At 37.0% G+C, this 18,098-nt stretch overlaps 1 protein-coding gene and 1 long non-coding RNA gene across 5 annotated transcripts; both read left to right on the top strand.

The window, feature by feature from the left end:
* The first annotated feature begins 3,772 nt into the window (after positions 1–3,772).
* LOC143856118 (putative lipid-A-disaccharide synthase, mitochondrial) lies at positions 3,773–11,237 on the top strand. 3 transcript variants are annotated; one of them, XR_013238115.1, is made up of 10 exons: positions 3,773–3,902; positions 4,592–4,976; positions 5,196–5,295; positions 6,035–6,140; positions 6,249–6,472; positions 6,901–6,979; positions 8,312–8,550; positions 8,747–8,973; positions 9,342–9,417; positions 10,973–11,212. XR_013238115.1 is itself a non-coding variant. In XM_077366198.1 (10 exons), the coding sequence occupies exons 3-10, from the start codon at positions 4,843–4,845 to the stop codon at positions 11,166–11,168; spliced, it is 1,305 nt and encodes a 434-aa protein (XP_077222313.1). In that variant the 5' UTR covers positions 3,773–3,902; positions 4,592–4,718; positions 4,833–4,842; the 3' UTR covers positions 11,169–11,237. The 3 variants fall into 3 exon arrangements, 2 of the variants coding, with proteins under 2 accessions (XP_077222313.1, XP_077222312.1); XM_077366198.1 differs by lacking the exon at positions 9,342–9,417 and having other exon boundaries at positions 4,592–4,718; positions 4,833–4,976; positions 10,973–11,237; XM_077366197.1 differs by lacking the exon at positions 9,342–9,417 and having other exon boundaries at positions 10,973–11,237.
* A 3,312-nt stretch (positions 11,238–14,549) lies between these two features.
* On the top strand, positions 14,550–16,812 carry LOC143856119 (uncharacterized). 2 transcript variants are annotated; one of them, XR_013238116.1, is made up of 2 exons: positions 14,550–14,641; positions 16,125–16,812. It is a non-coding gene; the product is annotated as an uncharacterized LOC143856119 (long non-coding RNA). The 2 variants fall into 2 exon arrangements; XR_013238117.1 differs by having other exon boundaries at positions 16,081–16,812.
* Positions 16,813–18,098: the final 1,286 nt, after the last annotated feature.

The raw sequence follows: 18,098 nt of genomic DNA, 5'->3' as shown, positions 1-18,098 counted from the left end.
AATCACATTAAGGTTTAAATTAACCAAAAATCATATAATCCAGATGGAATGAGAAGTAGTCATGTTGTAGGTTCGTGTGTATAACGAACATTCATTCTTTCTTGTCAGACAATTTTTTGACTACCACCAAGGGAGTTTGCGCATGATTATAGTTATGGGTTCCAAAAAGTTTGAATAATGAATTTAAGTACATTTATTGGCTCTCATATCAGGCTAGGTCCCACCTATTCTTACCTAGACATACCCCCACTCAAGAATGTAACATTCCACTATGCTTCCCCACCCACTATATGGCGGCTTTTAGCCGTTTTCTTAAGTAGCCCTTTCCACAAGTTGCCCTTTTCCATGACACGAGATAGAGGAAACATATTACAGATGGTGTATCTCGCATTTTTCAATAACTTGGTATGAGGCAACTTTAAAGGGTCAACTTAACACATTCCATCAGCTCTGGAGCTTCGCATATTGGTTAGGTACTTGGTATCAGAGCAGCCATTGCGCCCCGTGTTTGAGTCACAGAAGCACACAACCTGTGGAGGGGACCACTTGAAAAGAGCTACCCGGTAAAAAAAAAAGCCCAAAGACGCCATAGTGAAGTTGCCAATGAATGAACTATCCCAAAAGTGAAGATGGACGGAAAGGACTACCTGGAAATAGGCTAGAGCGAAACATATAGTGCGATAACGATTGATACTGAAAAGTGGTGAACTGTTACGATACGTACCTTACCAATATGCCAAAAGCTCCAGAGCTGATGGAACACATGAGGCAAGGCCCTTTAAGCCTGTCCCATACCAGGCTGGGTCCCACCCAATTTCATACCTAGGCGGCCCCACTCAGGACCGTAGCCCACTGGGTAAGGGGGTCTAGATGGGACCCAGCCTGGCATGGGACAGGTTTAAAGGGCCCAGCCTAAGTTGCGCACCAACATACCCTAACAAACAGATTTGACGGCAATAGTTCACCTGATTGTGTAGCCCATGAGTGGGCTCCATCCCCATGGATACTCAATGTTGCCAAGGTGGCTTCCTCTTGTTATAGTTCTAATGGAGTTGTGAAGTCTTTGAAACACACATGGAATAGGTAGGAAGAAAGGATAAGTTAAAAGAGGATGATGAAGGTGTTGAATAATAATAGCACAAGGTTTTTGTGGATATTGGGGAGATCATTTTCATCTTCCTTTTCATCTTCCTTTTCATTTTCTAGCAGAGTGATAGACATGGCTGCAAAAGAGGGAGAACTTAGGGTTTTCATGGTCTCTGGAGAGGTTTCTGAGGATTCCATAGCTTCTCGTCTCATGGCTTCTCTCAAACACCTTTATCCTTTTCCTATTCGTTTCTCTGGCGTTGGAGGGTAAGATAAGATAATCCTCTCGCAAGAAAATCAATCTCCTTTGTTAGAAGAGTATATATATAATCAACTCTTATAAATTTTGTCTATTATATTTTGAAGTCTCTATTCTCCCTTTCTCCAATATTTTCAGCTAGTGAAATATCCTGTTTCTGATCAGGGTCTTGATGGGCAAGGAAGGATTGACGTCCTTATACCCAATGGAGGATATTGCAGTTATGGGTGTCTGGGAATTGTTGCCACATTTGAATACGATTAGGGTAATGTCATTTCTTATGAATTTTCCCATCAATGTAGCTGTTACAAACCCAAATCAGTTCGCAACGTGACTGATGTGAAACAACCAATTACTCCATAAGCTTAAGCTGTTAGAGTTGGTGTTATTTAATCATTTATACCGGCCACTTTTGTTTTTTGGGTTTTCTGTAGTGGCACATTTTGCCCCTCTTTTGAGTTGGCCATACACATGGGTTTTAAATATTACGGAGTTGTTGGGTTTTGAACCCAAGACCAGCCGTGAGGCAATAGTTCTGATACCATAAACAAACAAATGCTCCAAAAGCTTAAGCTGTTAAGAGTCGGTGTTATTTAATCATTTATTTATTTATTTTATTTTATTTTGAAAAGGCATTATTTAATCATTTATACTTCAATAGTTGATCTTCTTAGGCGGAAGATCATCCTCTTGACGCACTTTGAGGGAAGGGCCGGTCGTCCTTTGTGCACAAATACACACTTTCCGAAACAAGTTTCTCTGTTGATTAAAGAAAAAAAGCCTACTTACATGTTATTTACACCACACTTACCACTTCCTCTAAAACTCCTACCCAAGCCAACTCCTACCCATACCAACAACTAGAGAGAAAATTCCACAAGCTATAAAAAATATGAACTATTTTATTCTACCCCAAGTGGGACCCGTCTAGGAACAGCTCAGCTAATTTGGTTCTTATTTGAACATTGGAACTTGGAAATGGCAGATGAAGTTGAAGGAAGCAATAGAAGCTGCTCTCTTGTTCAGCCTCATGTTGTAGTGACTATTGACTCAAAAGGATTCTCCTTTCGTTTTTTAAAGCAGTTAAGGGGTAATCTTCTAGACATTTTTTTCACATCGGATAGCCACCTCAGGTGTACGTTGCAATCAAACCCGTTGAATCCTCCCCGCGTGAAATAAATAAGCCTTTCTGCAGTCATAGATACACTAGAGGTGGCTGAAAAGTGGCTAAAAATAGGAAAATTTTGCCATTTCTCATCACCAGGAGACCCTAGTCTCTCTCCTGTTTTTTGTTTCTGTTTTTTAGCCACCTCACTCTCGTCATAAAAAAAAAAAAAAATTCATGGTAGCCAAGTGTTTAGATTATAGGAATTTTATGGAAAAGTTTGGGAAGGAAAAATATTTCTAAAATTTTCTACTTTTTTACACTAGAAAAAAGACAACTTGAACAATTCCTCTAAATTAACCGTAATCATATCATTTCTCTCTAAATCGTGGAAAGAAAAAATTTCCATAAGAAATGTTTTTCTTGCATTCCAAGCAAGGTAAGTGAACACTAATGCTCTGTTTGGTTGCCGGGTTTTTTTTGTGCCTGGGAGTTTTGTGGGAGAGTAAGTTAAATTTTGGTCCCATCCCATGTTTGGTTGCCTTTTAGCACTAGGTTTATTTTAATCCCACTCTTGTAATGATTACTTGTGGGGTGAATTTTTTAATCCCACTTTTGTAATGATTGCCTTTTCATCCCATCCCAAGATAACCCCAGGAACCAAAATAAACTTAGGAACCAAAAATAAGCTTGAGAAGAATTTTTTTCTACCCAACAGTTCAAGCAACCAAACAAAGGTTTTTTTTTCTCCCACCATATCTCCCAGGGTATTTTTTTCTCCCACATAACCAAACAAGGGATTTTTATTTTACCAGGATACTTCCAGGACTTTTTTTTTTCCCACCTATCTCCCAGGGTATTTTTTTCTCCCACATAACTCCCGGGAACAAAAAAAACCCGGCAACCAAACAGAGCATAAGGGGCCGTTGGATACAAGGCTTTTAAGAATCTTGGATTTCCTCAAAATCCTAGATGGGAGACAAGAGAAGATGGAGACTGTCGGTTTCGCTTCTCATTAGAATCTTGGATTTTAAGTAAGAAATCAAGGTTTTAGAAATCTCTCTTCCATCCTCATATTTCTAAAACCTGGAAAAATGGGACGATCTCCTGCTCTCTTGTTGACAGAAAGAAGGGCGAGAAATCAAAAAACGACGGGTATCCTTCTTCTCAGGTCTCCCATCTACGATTTTTAGGAAATCCAAAATTCTAAAATCCGCGTATCCAAACGGCCCTTTAAAAAGAAAAGAAAAGGTGAACAGTTAAAAGAATTAATCGTTGTCAACACTTTTTCCTTGGTAAGTGATGCAACTGAACGAGGCTCATTTCTGATTTTAATCAAACATACTCCTTTCTAAAACCCTACTCTCTCACTCCTTTCTAAAACCCTACAATCTCTCTCTCTCTCTCTCTCTCTCTCTCTGGGAAAGGGGGCAGACGAGGGTTTGATTTCAGGTCTCTCTCTCTCTCTCTAAGTTTCATGTTTATGTTTTTCTTTGATATGGGCTTCTTTTGTTCTGTGTGTTTTATATTTTTTTTCTATTTTTCTTTGATTTTTGCTTGATAGTGGGTGATTTTGGCAGGGTTTTTGTGACTTGATGAATATATTGCTTCATTAGAGAAAACTAGTTCTAAAAAAATTGTTTTCCGGTTAAATCTAGTGTCTTTCCATCGTATTCTTAAGTGAAAAAAAAACCCTATTACATAATCTATTTTTTTTCCTGGGAGGTTTTGGGGTTTGTCTCTGATTCTTCGACAGCTTTACGTTTATTGAAAAACCCAATTCCAAATTCTTGTTTTGGGACTGAATGCTTTGATTTCGCTTGCAGATTTCATTCCTGGAGAGAAAACCAATTCCAAAGTCTTGAGTTTATAGAGATTCTTTGTGCTATAGATTCAGTACCTGTTGATTTCTGTTTGATCTCATTTTTCTTGGGAGATCTTGTCCAATCTGAAAATTTCAGTTCCTAATAGGAATATCTTTGTTGGTTTTCTGTTTTACCATCTTTGGGGTGCATTGACTTTCTTCATTCGTAAAAGTTACCGCATGTTAATATGATTAGCTAGAAAAATCAGTTTCTGCTGTTTTTTTTTTATAAGAGTCTGCTTCTTTCTGGTCTTGATACATTTGATTTCACAAACAGATTTGACGGCAATAGTTCACCTGATTGTGTGGGCTCCATCCCCATGGATACTTAATGTTGCCAAGGTGGCTTCCTCTTGTTATAGTTCTAAAGGAATTGTGAAGTCTCTGAAACACACATGGAATAGGTAGGAAGAAAGGATAAGTTAAAAGAGGATGATGAAGGTGCTGAATAATAATAGCACAAGGTTTTTGTGGATATTGGGGAGATCATTTTCATCTTCCTTTTCATTTTCTAGCAGAGTGATAGACATGGCTACAAAAGAGGGAGAGCTTAGGGTTTTCATGGTCTCTGGAGAGGTTTCTGGGGATTCCATAGCTTCTCGTCTCATGGCTTCTCTCAAACGCCTTTCTCCTTTTCCTGTTCATTTCTGTGGCATTGGAGGGTAAGATAAGATAATACTCTCACAAGAAAATCAATCTCCTTTGTTAGAAGTGTATATATATATATATATATATATATATATATATATATATATATATATATATATATATATATATATATATATGTAATCAATTCTTATAAATTTGTCTGTTATATTTTGAAGTCTCTATTCTCCCTTTCTCCTATTTTTCAGCTATTGAAATACTTTGTTTCTGATCAGGGTCTTGATGGGCAAGGAAGGATTGACGTCCTTATACCCAATGGAGGATATTGCAGTTATGGGTGTCTGGGAATTGTTGCCACATTTGAATAAGATTAGGGTAATGTCCTTTCTTATGAATTTTCCCATCAATGTAGCTGTTACAAACCCAAATCAGTTCGCAGCTTGACTGATGTGAAACAACCAACTATTCCAGAAGCTTAAGCTGTTAGAGTTGGTGTTATTTAATCATTTACACCGGGCCACTTTTGTTTTTTGGGTTTTCTGTAGTGGCACATTTTGCCCCTCTTTTGAGTTGGCCATACACATGGGTTTTTAATATTAAGGAGTTGTTGGGTTGTGAACCCATGACCAGCCGTGAGGCTATAGCTCTGATACCATAAACAAACAAATGCTCCAAAAGCTTAAGCTTTTAGAGTTGGTGTTATTTAATCATTTATTTATTTATTTTATTTTATTTTGAAAAGACATTAATTAATCATTTATACTTCAATAATTGATCTTCTTAGAGGGAAGATCATCCTCTTGACCCACTTTGAGGGAAGGGCCGGTCGTCCTTTGTGCGCAAAGACACACTTTCCGAAACAAGTTTCTCTGTTGATTAAAGAAAAAAAAGACTACTTACATGTTATTTATATCACACTTACCACTTCCTCTAAAACTCCTACCCAAGCTGATAACCCTTATCCTTAAGGCTCCTACCCATACCAACAACTAGAGAGAAAAGTCCACAAGCTATAAAAGATATGAACTATTTTATTCTACCCCAAGTGGGACCCATCTAGGAACAACTCAGCTAATTTGGTTCTTATTTGAACATTGGAACTTGGAAATGGCAGATGAAGTTGAAGGAAGCAATAGAAGCTGCTCTCTTGTTTCAGCCTCATGTTGTAGTGACTATTGACTCAAAAGGATTCTCCTTTCGTTTTTTAAAGCAATTAAGGGGTAATCTTCTACATTTTTCTTAGTCTTTTATTAGTGTAGGAAATAATGTTTCCATAGAATGTAGAATTTATGGAGTGCAAGGTGGTAAAGGACTTTTCTTTTTTGCAGCTAGATGTAGTCAACAAGGAGTAATTAGTCCAGTTCACACCCATTATGTTGCACCCTCATTCTGGGCATGGAAAGGGGGTGAAACTAGGCTCAAAGGGCTATCTGGGTTTGTGGATCATATATTGTGTATTCTTCCATTTGAGGAAGAAGTTTGCAGCTCAAATGGGTTGGCGGCGACATTTGTTGGTCACCCCATATTGGAGGATGCTTTAAACTCGATTTCGGTATGAATTTGCAGTTCTTTCTCTGAGAGATATGTCACAAAGCATTGAAAACTATTTGGTTAAGATTATATGTATATCTTGCACAAGTTATATAGCATTTCGTTTATGTTTGCTGAAATGCTTCAATTAGAATACATGAGGCATGTGGATTGAGCTCACTTGGAATATCATTTTCTTTTTGTTTGGAGTATCCACCAAGTTCATATAATCATCAAGAATCGTCACTTCTGGCAACTTCTTCACTTCTTTTTTGATAAAGTGAATTGTTTTTCATGAGGTCTGATAGCTGAATATTACTATGTTGGGAACTCATACTGTTTTGCTTTTATTCATGATATATGCTTGTTACTTTTATTCATGATATACATGTTCATTTCAACTTGGACATGCAACTTGATTTTGACATTCAGAAGGAATTTCTTGCTTAGGAAAGTTGTCCACGATCAAATAAATGGGAGGTGCATGGAGATGGTGAAGGCTTTCGAAGTAAACATGGAATATCTTCTGGTAATTTTTTCTTCTGAAATTTGACGAACTCTTATGTTCAATAAGCCATTTCCTGTTCAAGTTCTTCTGTGGTCCAGGTTAGTTTATGTCAGAGAGTTTGTGTAATTCTCGGGTTTGAGGTATGTATTAAATAAAATTTCCTAGAACAAAGCGAAGCATTGAGGTATGCATTAAATAAAATTGCCTAGAACAAAGGGAAGCAGATTCCCTTTTGTTTGCCATAACTTTCTGGTTGGCTGTTATCCAAAATATTCAGAAATAGCGGTAAAATTAATCACAAAGCATATCTAGCCGTTCACATTTTAGAGAACATATTCTGTGTAGGCATATTCTGCTGAAGGTTTTTTAGTTTTTTTTTTGTGTCCATTGGAAATGCAAATTAACCTTTTTAGTTAAAATTTTCCTTAGATGAACACCTATCAGATAATCTCTGTCCTTATTTATGTCACTTACTTCTCAATCATTATCGCACCACTCATATCCCTTCCTTCACTTGTCAATTAGTTTTTATCCTTGGTGGGTGAATGGTAAATGTTTGAGATTTATAGTATATGTCCATGTAAAAGTAGTTTATTTTTTAGGAGAAAGTGAAAATGTGGAGCTACCATTAGTGCGGCTTCTAAAACAAAAATAGTTCCTATTTGGAAACCTCTTCCAATGGGAAGGAAGTATCAAGATGAATTTGAATTTTGATTATTCAAGTTGGGGGAATCTGGGTGGAGGAGGTATAGGAGGAATCATAAGAGATGGAAATGGTGAGGTTAGGATCAACTTTATTGGTATGGTGGGATTGAGGAATTCCAGCGAAGCAGAAGCTTTGGCTCTTAGACAGGCAACTAGATTTCTTATTCCATTTCTGTGTGAGGGATCACATTTAAAGGTGATTCGGTGATTCCCTCAATGCCAATTACATGGAGTAGAGATGGGGTGGGAAGAACTATTTGAAGAGGTGCTGAGAGATTAGAGGGTCACCATTTACATTTTTGTCATGTGTGAAGAGAAGCCAATGTGGAGGCTGACAAGTTAGCAAATGGAGTGTCGTATATTAATATGATTATTAGAGATCATGCGCCTGAGTAGAAAGGGTCTTGGCAGGTTTTAGCTTCCTCTGTTTTGGTTCTAGTTGCTTATCAAATTGTAGTGTCTGTTTTTTACTTTTTGGCCAGATCACATCGATTAGTTCATATCCATCTTCAATCAGTACCTCTTATGTATTCTTGCTCTGATGGGTGTTTTTATCATTGGACTACATGTGCTACATATAACCTAAAAGCTTTAAGTAGTAACTTGAAACTCAAAAGGTATTTATACTTCCCGGGTTGTCTTTAACAGGAGCCACAGTCATTACCTTACTTCCTGGAAGCAGATTGCAAGAGGTCACACGCATGCTCCCCATTTTCTTAAATACAATGGAACAATTGAAAAACTCTTTTTCTGAGTTGATAACTGTTATCCCAGTGGCACCTAACCAGCATGTGGAGAACTACATCGATAGAGCTATTCAGACATCCACAATGCCTGCAATATTGATACCTGGGAGTTCACGAAATCTAAAATATGATGCATTCAGTGTATGCCTTTTTTTTCTATTGAACCAAATTTTATACTTAGGTTTTTTTGTTTTAAGCATAGGCACTGGAGATTTCAGGTCACAATAGTGTAGAAGGTGAAGCCATGTAGTGTAAAATATGGTTGATGGATTAGGCTAGAGGCACCGATGCTCTTTTAGTCTTTTTCATGTTTAATCATCATTTGGATTCTGTGCAGGCTAGCAGAGCTGCATTGAGTACGTCTGGTACAGCAATTATGGAGTTGCAACTTGCACGGCTACCATGTGTTGTTGCGTATCGAGCTCATTTTTTAACGGAATGGTTAATTCGATATAAAACAAAGTTGCAGCACATGTCCCTGCCCAATATTCTTTTGGACTCAGCTGTTATGCCAGAAGCTCTTTTCCAAGCATGCACACCTATTAATCTAGTCTCATTCCTCAGGTAAGATTCTTTCCTCATTTCTACGTGGACGTTTTTTCGCCAATGTTCAGGGACATATTTTACTTGGACAAGTTTTACGTACTGGGTCGTGGTTACAGGGTGTCAGACACATTTATGTATCCATGATGCACACATATAAAAGGTTTATGAACAATGTTTAATCTTTTCATCAAGAGGAATGGTGAAATTTGGTTTTTGATCAACCATCCATTGTCTCTTCTAGAAAGGATCTCAAGATAGATAGCATTGATAAAAATGTGGACAGTTACTTTATTATATATGATTAATGGTATATGGTATATAGAATGCACTATAAAGTACATGAGTTGAGATGATGATATGCTATCATGTTATCCTTTCTGGAACAGATGATGGAGAGTTTATTATACGTGATTAATGGTGCATGGTTTATGAACCTGATTATTCCTATTTAGATAATCAAAGGTATGAAAATAATTGCATTGATAAGAATGTGGAAAATTCAGCTTACTAATTTCATTATTTTGAATGGTTCAACTTAAGCATTTCATATTATAATTTTTACACTATCTAGTATAGCCAAGTTTGTCCATTTGCCTCTTACCTTGTGAGTCTATTGACAAAAGTACTATAGTGGGTTAGCAGAAAATCAACGGGCTGTGGGGAATAGCTGGGGTTATTGCAAAGATTTTAGACATTTGCATTGAGATTAATCCGTTGATGCAACACAAGTTCAGATCTGCAAATGAGATGGAAGGCCAGGTAGCAAAACGAGTAGACAGGGAAGAACTAGTAATTGGCGATTCATTTCCATTGTAGAGTCTGGTCTCAGCAGTATGTCTTTGGACTGTTTGGGATTGCTTTTGAGGACTGTAGTTGTAACAGATAGGGTATCTGTTTGGGAGCATTTATAGGTGGTCTGTTTCTGGGAGTGTAATATTGAGGGATTAGCATGTATGAGGATATTGTTGTAATTGGGACATCTCGTCCCATTTCATTTTATGCTGTATCCATGTTGTGTTGCAATAAAAGGGATTGTTACTTTTCAAAGGCAAAAACTCTGCAGTCTTGATGGATTCATGGACCTCAAACAGATTCATCCATCTTAGTGATTTATTTATGCTTGTTTCTAAATAGGCTCTTGGCAAGTCTCACATATGTGCCATATGTTCCCTCAGCGACTAAAATATCATTGTAGTTTATCTTGTACAGTAGCATTTTTTTTTTTTTGAATGATAGTACAGTAGCATTAGAAGGAACGAGTTGGGGTCCTATCAAGACATAAGGACAAACTTGATTAGATAGACTGCACTATAAAGTACCAGACTTCTTTCGTTTAATGTTAACCTTTTACAATATCATACCTTAATGATTTTTTAATATAGGGGAAATCTTAACGTATGCCACAGGAACAAACAAAACAGTCCTGGGACAAGAACTTGATGAACACAACCCATGTATCTGAAAAGATGAACATGTGTTTCCCATGTGGTGGTTCTTCTCATTGCTAAAAGCAGCTTATGGTTTTGTACAACTAGAAACTGAAATGCACATGTTGAATTTGCGATGCCCGGAAGCCCATATTTGTTCCTGATACAGTGTGTTAGGTTTCAAAGTAACACACACTCTTGACTATCACTTACTCATTAAAGTACCAATGTTTTCTTTTTTAATAGGAAAATTTCCTAGTCCTATTCTAATTAAATATTTCTTCAGTTTTTATTTGTCAAAAAATCAGTGTCACACGATCTTCTATTCTTATCAATTTAAGAAATGAATCTATTTAAGAATGCACATAATCTAGTCTCTGTACAACACAGTATAGCGATAACATGTATATATTATTTAACTGTTCAAAGTTTCTTCTTCACAGAGGAACTTCAAACTAACATTTGGAAAAAGAAGAAAATGTACACTACCTGAACTATTACACAACTTTATAATACTGCTTACAGATTTTTGATGATTATGTTCAGTGTAAAATTTTGGGATAATTTTTTTTTGTGTCGCGACTTTGCAGCCGAGTAATTCATGATGACACTCTTCGCGAAGAGCAGATGGCTACTGCGGACAAGATATTTGAGCTGCTTTGTCCTTCTGAAAGAAATATATCGAATATCGTTCCTCAAGAACTGAGATCCTCATTTACCAATTACACCCCAAGTATGATTGCGGCATCCACTATACTGTACTGCGCCAAACGAAAGTTAGAATGAATTGCACATGATTGAAATTTTAGTTGTAGAGTCTTGTAGAGTTATATTTGATGTTTCATCGTGTCTAAATGAGCTATTAGAATGTTGTGAAAACTCTTTTGAGAAAAAACACTAATAATGGCGCGGCTGGAGTGGGAAGCATCCTTAGAGACCATACTGGTTCCATCAGGTGGGCTTTCTCGGGGCCCATTGGAATCAAAGACTGCAGTGAGGCTGAGGTGAAGGCTGACCCCTAGGGCATCGGAACGATTTGGGCAGGCTCACTGTGGAGGGAGACTTCCTCAATATTATTCGGTGAATGGTTGGGAGTAGTTCTCGTCTATGGAGCATAGTTTTAAAACTCCCCTGCGTCCGTGTCGACTCCCCCCTAGTGGAGTCCCTTTTACCTTGACTGCATTCCGCGTTTTGCCCTACAGAGTTAATAAAAACTCCCTTTACTTTCCCGAAGTATGACCGCATCAACCGAGTACTTAGCCGTGTCAACCGAGTACTCGACTGTGCCGTGCCAAGTCGACTAAGATTTTGCATTCAAAAGACGCTTATTGTGAAAATATCTTATTTTAAATGGATGGGTAATTTCATTTGAAAGGGTGTCTTCATGTCTTCCATGTCTTTTGATCTTCTTTTAGAAGCCTCATATTTGAAAGAGTGCCTTCATGTCTCTTTAGGATTATCCTACTGAAAAAAGGGCTTATATTTTCAAAACGAAAACCTAATTGAAGAAAATGACTACAAAATTTTTTGATTTTGTGACTCACAAGGCGAAAACTCAATCGAAGAAAATGGGTTGCCACATCAACTCATGGGAACCAACAAAGAATCTACCTTATTTTTTGTGATAGGGAAAAAAGGCAAAATATAATAAGATAGAGATTTTATATGGTGTTGCCCATGTAATCCAGTGTTTCTAAAAAAGAACGACGTACACCATAGGATGATCCAAACTGTCCATTTGTTGGGTCACAAAGTAAATAGATTTTACCTAAAAGGTCATTTACATATGATGATCCTAGCCCTCCAATCTCTAGAGGAACTTCATATTACAGAAACCTTTGTTGGGTCACAAAGTAAATAGATTGTACCTAAAAGGTTCATTTCCATATGATGATCCTAGCCCTCCAATCTCTAGAGGAACTTCATATTACAGAAACCTTTGTTGGGTCACAAAGTTAAGAGATTGTACCTAAAAGGTTCATTTCCATATGATGATCCTAGCCTTCCAATCTCTAGAGGAACTTCATATTACAGAAACCTTTGTTTGTTGAGTCACAAAGTAAATAGATTGTACCTAAAAGGTCATGTCTATATGATGATCCTAACCCTCCAATCTCTAGAGGAACTTCATACTACAGAAACCTTTGTTGGGTCACAAAGTAAATAGATTGTACCTAAAAGGTTCATTTCCATATGATGATCCTAGCCCTCCAATCTCTAGAGGAACTTCATATTACAGAAACCTTTGTTGGGTCACAAAGTAAATAGATTGAACCTCAAAGGTTCATTTCCATATGATGATCCTAGCCCTCCAATCTCTAGAAGAACTTCATATTACAGAAACCTTTGTTGGGTCACAAAGTAAATAGATTGTACCTAAAAGGTCATTTCCATATGATGATCCTAACCCTCCAATCTCTAGAGGAACTTCATACTACAGAAACCTTTGTTGGGTTACAAAGTAAATAGATTTTACCTAAAAGGTCATTTCCATATGATGATCCTAGCCCTCCAATCTCTAGAGGAACTTCTTTCAGAAACCTTTGTTGGGTCACAAAGTAAATAGATTGTACCTAAAAGGTTCATTTCCTTATGATGATCTTAGCCCTCCAATCTCTAGAGGAACTTCATATTACAGAAACCTTTGTTGGGTCACAAAGTAAATAGATTGTACCTAAAAGGTCATTTCCATATGATGATCCTAACCCTCCAATCTCTAGAGGAACTTCTTTCAGAAACCTTTGTTGGGTCACAAAGTAAATAGATTGTACCTAAAAGGTTCATTTCCATTATGATGATCCTAGCCCTCCAATCTCTAGAGGAACTTCATACTACAGAAACCTTTGTTGGGTCACAAAGTAAATAGATTTTACCTAAAAGGTCATTTCCATATGATGATCCTAGCCCTCCAATCTCTAGAGGAACTTCATACTACAGAAACCTTTGTTGGGTCACAAAGTAAATAGATTTTACCTAAAAGGTTATTTCCATATGATGATCCTAGCCCTCCAATCTTTAGAGGAACTTCATATTACAGAAACCTCTATAGATCTCTTATGGAACTGATTTTTGGAACAAAACCCATCTACGTTGTGGCCCATCAAATGGACGGTTTGGATTATCCTATGGTGTAAGCCGGGCAGTACTTTTTGAAAAAAAAAATAAAAAAATACACTAAACTATAGTCTAGTATTTTTCAAGCTCGATTTTTTTTTTTGGGAAATGATAAAATAGACATTTTTTTCCGCATGGGACAGCCACCTCAGGTGTACGTTGCAATCAAACCCGTTCAATCCTTCCGGCGTGAAATAAATAAGCCCTTCTGCAGTCATAGATACACTAGAGGTGGCTGAAAAGTGGCTAAAAATAGGAAAATTTTGCCATTTCTCATCACCAGGAGACACTAGTCTGTCTCCTGTTTTTTGTTTTCTGGATTTTATGAAAAAGTTTGGAAAGGAAAAATATTTCTAAAATTTCCTACTTTTTTACACTAGAAAAATGACAACCTGAACAATTCCTATTCAACTTTTGCCTAGAGGGATCTTCAATTTATGATACTATCCCTCTAAATTAACCATAATCATATCATTTCTCTCTAAATCGTGGAAAGAAAAAATTTCCATAAGAAATGTTTTTCTTGCATTCCAAGCAAGGTAAGTGAACACTAAGGAGCTGTTTAGATACAAGGATTTTAAGAAACTTGGATTTCCTCAAAATCCTGGATGGGAGACACAAGAAGAAGGAGACTGTCGGTTTCACTTTTCATTAGAATCTTGGATTTTAAGTAAGAAATTCAGGTTTTAGAAATCTCTTTTCCATCCTCATATTTCTGAAACCTAGAAACATGAGGCGATCTCCTGCTCTCTTGTTGACAGAAAGAAGGGCGAGAAATCAGAAAACGACGGGTATCCTTCTTCTCAAGTCTCCCATTTACGATTTTTTAGGAAATCCAAGATTCTAAAATGGATTCTAAAATCCGCGTATCCAAACGGCCCTTAAAAAGAAAAGAAAAAGTGAACAGTAAAAAAGAAAAGAAAAAAGAAAAGGAAAAAGAAATAATCGTTTTCAACACTTTTTCCTTGGTAAGTGATGCAACTGAACGAGGCTCATTTATGATTTTAATGAAACATACTCCTTTCTAAAACCCTTCTCTCTCTCTCTCTCTCTCTCTGGGAAAAGGGGCAGACGAGGGTTTGATTTCAGGTCTCTCTCTCTCTCTCTCTATCTGGGAAAAGGGGCAGACGAGGGTGTGATTTCAGGTCTCTCTCTCTCTCCTCTAAGTTTCATGTTTATGTTTTTCTTTGATATGCGCTTCTTTTGTTCTGTGTGTTTTATATTTTTTCTCTTTTTCTTTGATTTTTGCTTGATAGTGTGTGATTTTGGCAGGGTTTTTGTGACTTGATGAATATATTGCTTCATTAAAGAAAACCTAGTTCTAAAAAAAATTGTTTTCCGGTTGAATCTAGTGTTTCTCTTGGGTTTTTTTTATCGTATTCTTAAGTGAAAAAAAAAACCCTATTACATAATCCGTTTTTTTTCCTGGGAGGTTTTGGGGTTTCTCTCTGATTCTTCGACAGCTTTACGTTTATTGAAAAACCCAATTCCAAAATCTTGTTTTGTGGCTGAATGCTTTGATTTCGCTTGCAGATTTCATTCCTGGAGAGAAAACCAATTCCAAAGTCTTGAGTTTATCGAGATTCTTTGTGCTATAGATTCAGTACCTGTTGATTTCTGTTTGATCTCATTTTTCTTTGGAGATCTTGTCCAATCTGAAATTTTCAGTTCCTAATAGGAATATCTTTGTTGGTTTTCTGTTTTACCATCTTTGGGTTGCATTGACTTTCTTCAATCGTAAAAGTTACCGCATGTTAATATGATTAGCTAGAAAATTCAGTTTCTGCTTCTTTTTTTTGTTTTGATAAGAGTCTGCTTCTTTCTGGTCTTGATACATTTGATTTCACTTACATGGTAAAAATGAGATCTCTGATATATTTGCAGTTTGTAAACATGTGGGATTAAATCAGTTTGTAAACATGATGTATTTTGGGAAATGATATCAACACAACCATGTTTTATTAATTGCACAAACCCGTCTTGTATTTTCTTTTTAATTGTCTTTTGAGAGCCTTTTGGGAACTTTAATGACCTTTGACTTAAATAATAAAAAGACAATATGAGTTAGTGCAAATATTAAAGCATACTTGTGCTCATAACATTTCCCTATATTTTTTGTATTGCCATTTTCTGTTTGCAACATGATTTATTTATAGTATGCTAGCAGCCATACCTTCTTCATGAAATTTTTCTAAAGGATTCATTAGCCGACCCCAACTAGTTTGGGACAAAGGCTTAGTTGAGTTGAGTTGAGTAGCAGCCATACCGTTTGTATCAGTTCGAGTGGAAAATATTTTGGTTTCCGAGTTGAAGTGGTAAACTTATTGCTTCCTCCTTTGCTATTTCCCTCTAGTTCAGCAATAACCATTGTGTTTTCTGTTTTCTAACTTGAATGTTGAATGATATCCACTAATTTTTGGAACATTGGGCTCCACACGATGGCTGGAGTCAAGCAGGTGTCCACTTAATAAAACTCTTTGTTTATTTTCTATTCAACTAAACACATTATTTCTATTATCACATTGTTTCTATTATCTGTTTATTTTCTCTATGCTTTCCCGACTACTAAATACCCATCTCACAGGTTTTCGTTTCCATTTGCCACATCATTTTCATTTCCTTTCCCAGACAAGTGAAGCAACTGAACTGAGCTAAAAAAAATAAAAGAAGAAAGCAAAACGATGTCGGGCGAGGAAGAAGGCAGAGAATCTAAGCCGTTAATTGGATGGAAGGAGAAGGTCCAAGATCAGTGGCGAAGAACCAGAGAGCATGCAGAAACGTACCCCTACGTATGGGCTTCGTACATTGTCGTATACGGTGGTCTAGGTGTATACGTGACGTACAGATGGATAAAACTCCGAAGGACTGAGAATAGGGTTCGAGTTTTGCAAGAGAGATTGCGGAAGCTTGTCGAAGCCGAGGATTCCACTGCGAAATCAACCGCTGCTTCTACGTCGATGCAGAAATCACCTGATCAATTGAACAAATAGGTAGAACTTCTGCTCTGATGTTCTTTCCCCTTTTAGGGTTTTGATTCTTTCTTGAAAAAGTGTGGGTTTTGGGAATTCACTCAATACAATTTTGTGACCAAATGTCTGTTTTGTTGTTGGAGTCGGAAATTGCAATAAATTATGACAAGTCGGTATGTGGGATCCGCTTTTCAATTTTGATCAGCGTTTCAGATTCGTTCTTGAGATTGCGAGAACTTTCGGATGATGAGCTTCTTTATTTCTATCTTTGTTTTATGATGAATTTGGATTCAATGTTGTAAAAGAAAGCATTTTTGAGGAGTATTGGAAGGTTGTGATTGATAGAATGTTGTAACTGTTATTGTTTTATTTTTATTTTTAATCTTTTTGACATGGATCAAGCATTAGTGAATTATTTTTTTAGAAAAAACTAGAAGGAAGATATTAGAAAGAAGGTCACAGTTTGGTGCGTAGTGGCAATTTGGCAAACCATAATAGGGTCACAGTCAACTGCATAATTTTGTAACAATATCTGCCTATCTATCTTGACCAGCAAAGGCAAGTGTGGTGAATTTGTTGAGATATTTGGGTAAAGAGGTGAGACATCACCGTTTAGCCATCTAATGCATCGAAAGAATACTCATGTGATCCGGCCTGAAAAACCTCTCATCTCTTTTCTCTTCTCCCCTCTATATTTTTTTTGAATAAGCCTCTATTTCTCCTCTATTCTTTTTTACATTCTTACTTTCCTCTCTTCTCTTCCTCCTCCTTTTCCCCTCTTTTCTTCTCTCCTCCTCTTTCTTATTTCTCTTTACTCCCTACGGTTGTTTGACCCTCTTCCAAAAGGACCAAATCTGTGTGACTGGTTACAACATCCGATTGCACTAGTTCTCTTTCTCCCTCTTTTTCTCATCTACATCCCTTCTAATCTTCTCGCAGCAGTTCGCTCTTTCTTTCTTGATCGAACCCCTAGGTTTGCACCAAATTCTCTTTGATCCACATTGTTGATCAAGGAATGAGAACATTAACTTCCGTTCCGATTCCTATTGGAGTTTTGATTCAGGTCAGCATGTCTAGCATGGAATTTCATTACTTGAGAATACTATGTAGATTCTTCTGGGATCAATAGAAGTATTTTAGTTCAGGGTTAGGATTTGAAGCTGTTGTTGGAGTGCTTTTCCTACATTACTAGTGTCTTATTGCAAAGATATGCCTCTAAGCCTATTTGGTGACTAAAGGAGAAATATTTTATTCATTGCTTTTTTTATTTAATTTCTTGTGCGTGCGTGAATGCGTTAAACAGGTTTATTGCTTACTTGGATGCGCCAATTGTAGCATTCATTGATTGGAAGAAAGTTCTAACCTAGCGCTTATCTTTTAGTACTGAGCAATTTTCTATCGTTAGCAATTTGAACTTGGCTGTTGTGGTACTTACTATTGTGCACTATTTTATACTTCTCTATAGTAATATGGGGTTGAGCATGTCATAGTTTGTACCTAATGTAATCCTCTGGGAATTGTAACCAACTTTTCTGAAGACAACTTGTCCCTTGTTTGTAAGTTGTTACCTTACTTGGGAATAAAAGTCAATTTTCAAAAAAAGGAATATGGGGTTGAGCATGTGACCGTAATG

The sequence above is a fragment of the Tasmannia lanceolata genome, unplaced genomic scaffold (assembly GCF_043159265.1).
Source record: "Tasmannia lanceolata isolate RefF3 unplaced genomic scaffold, GAP_Taslan_0.1 ptg000023l, whole genome shotgun sequence".
NCBI classification, from domain to species: Eukaryota; Viridiplantae; Streptophyta; class Magnoliopsida; order Canellales; family Winteraceae; genus Tasmannia; species Tasmannia lanceolata.
This window is presented reverse-complemented; position numbering and strand designations above follow the sequence as displayed.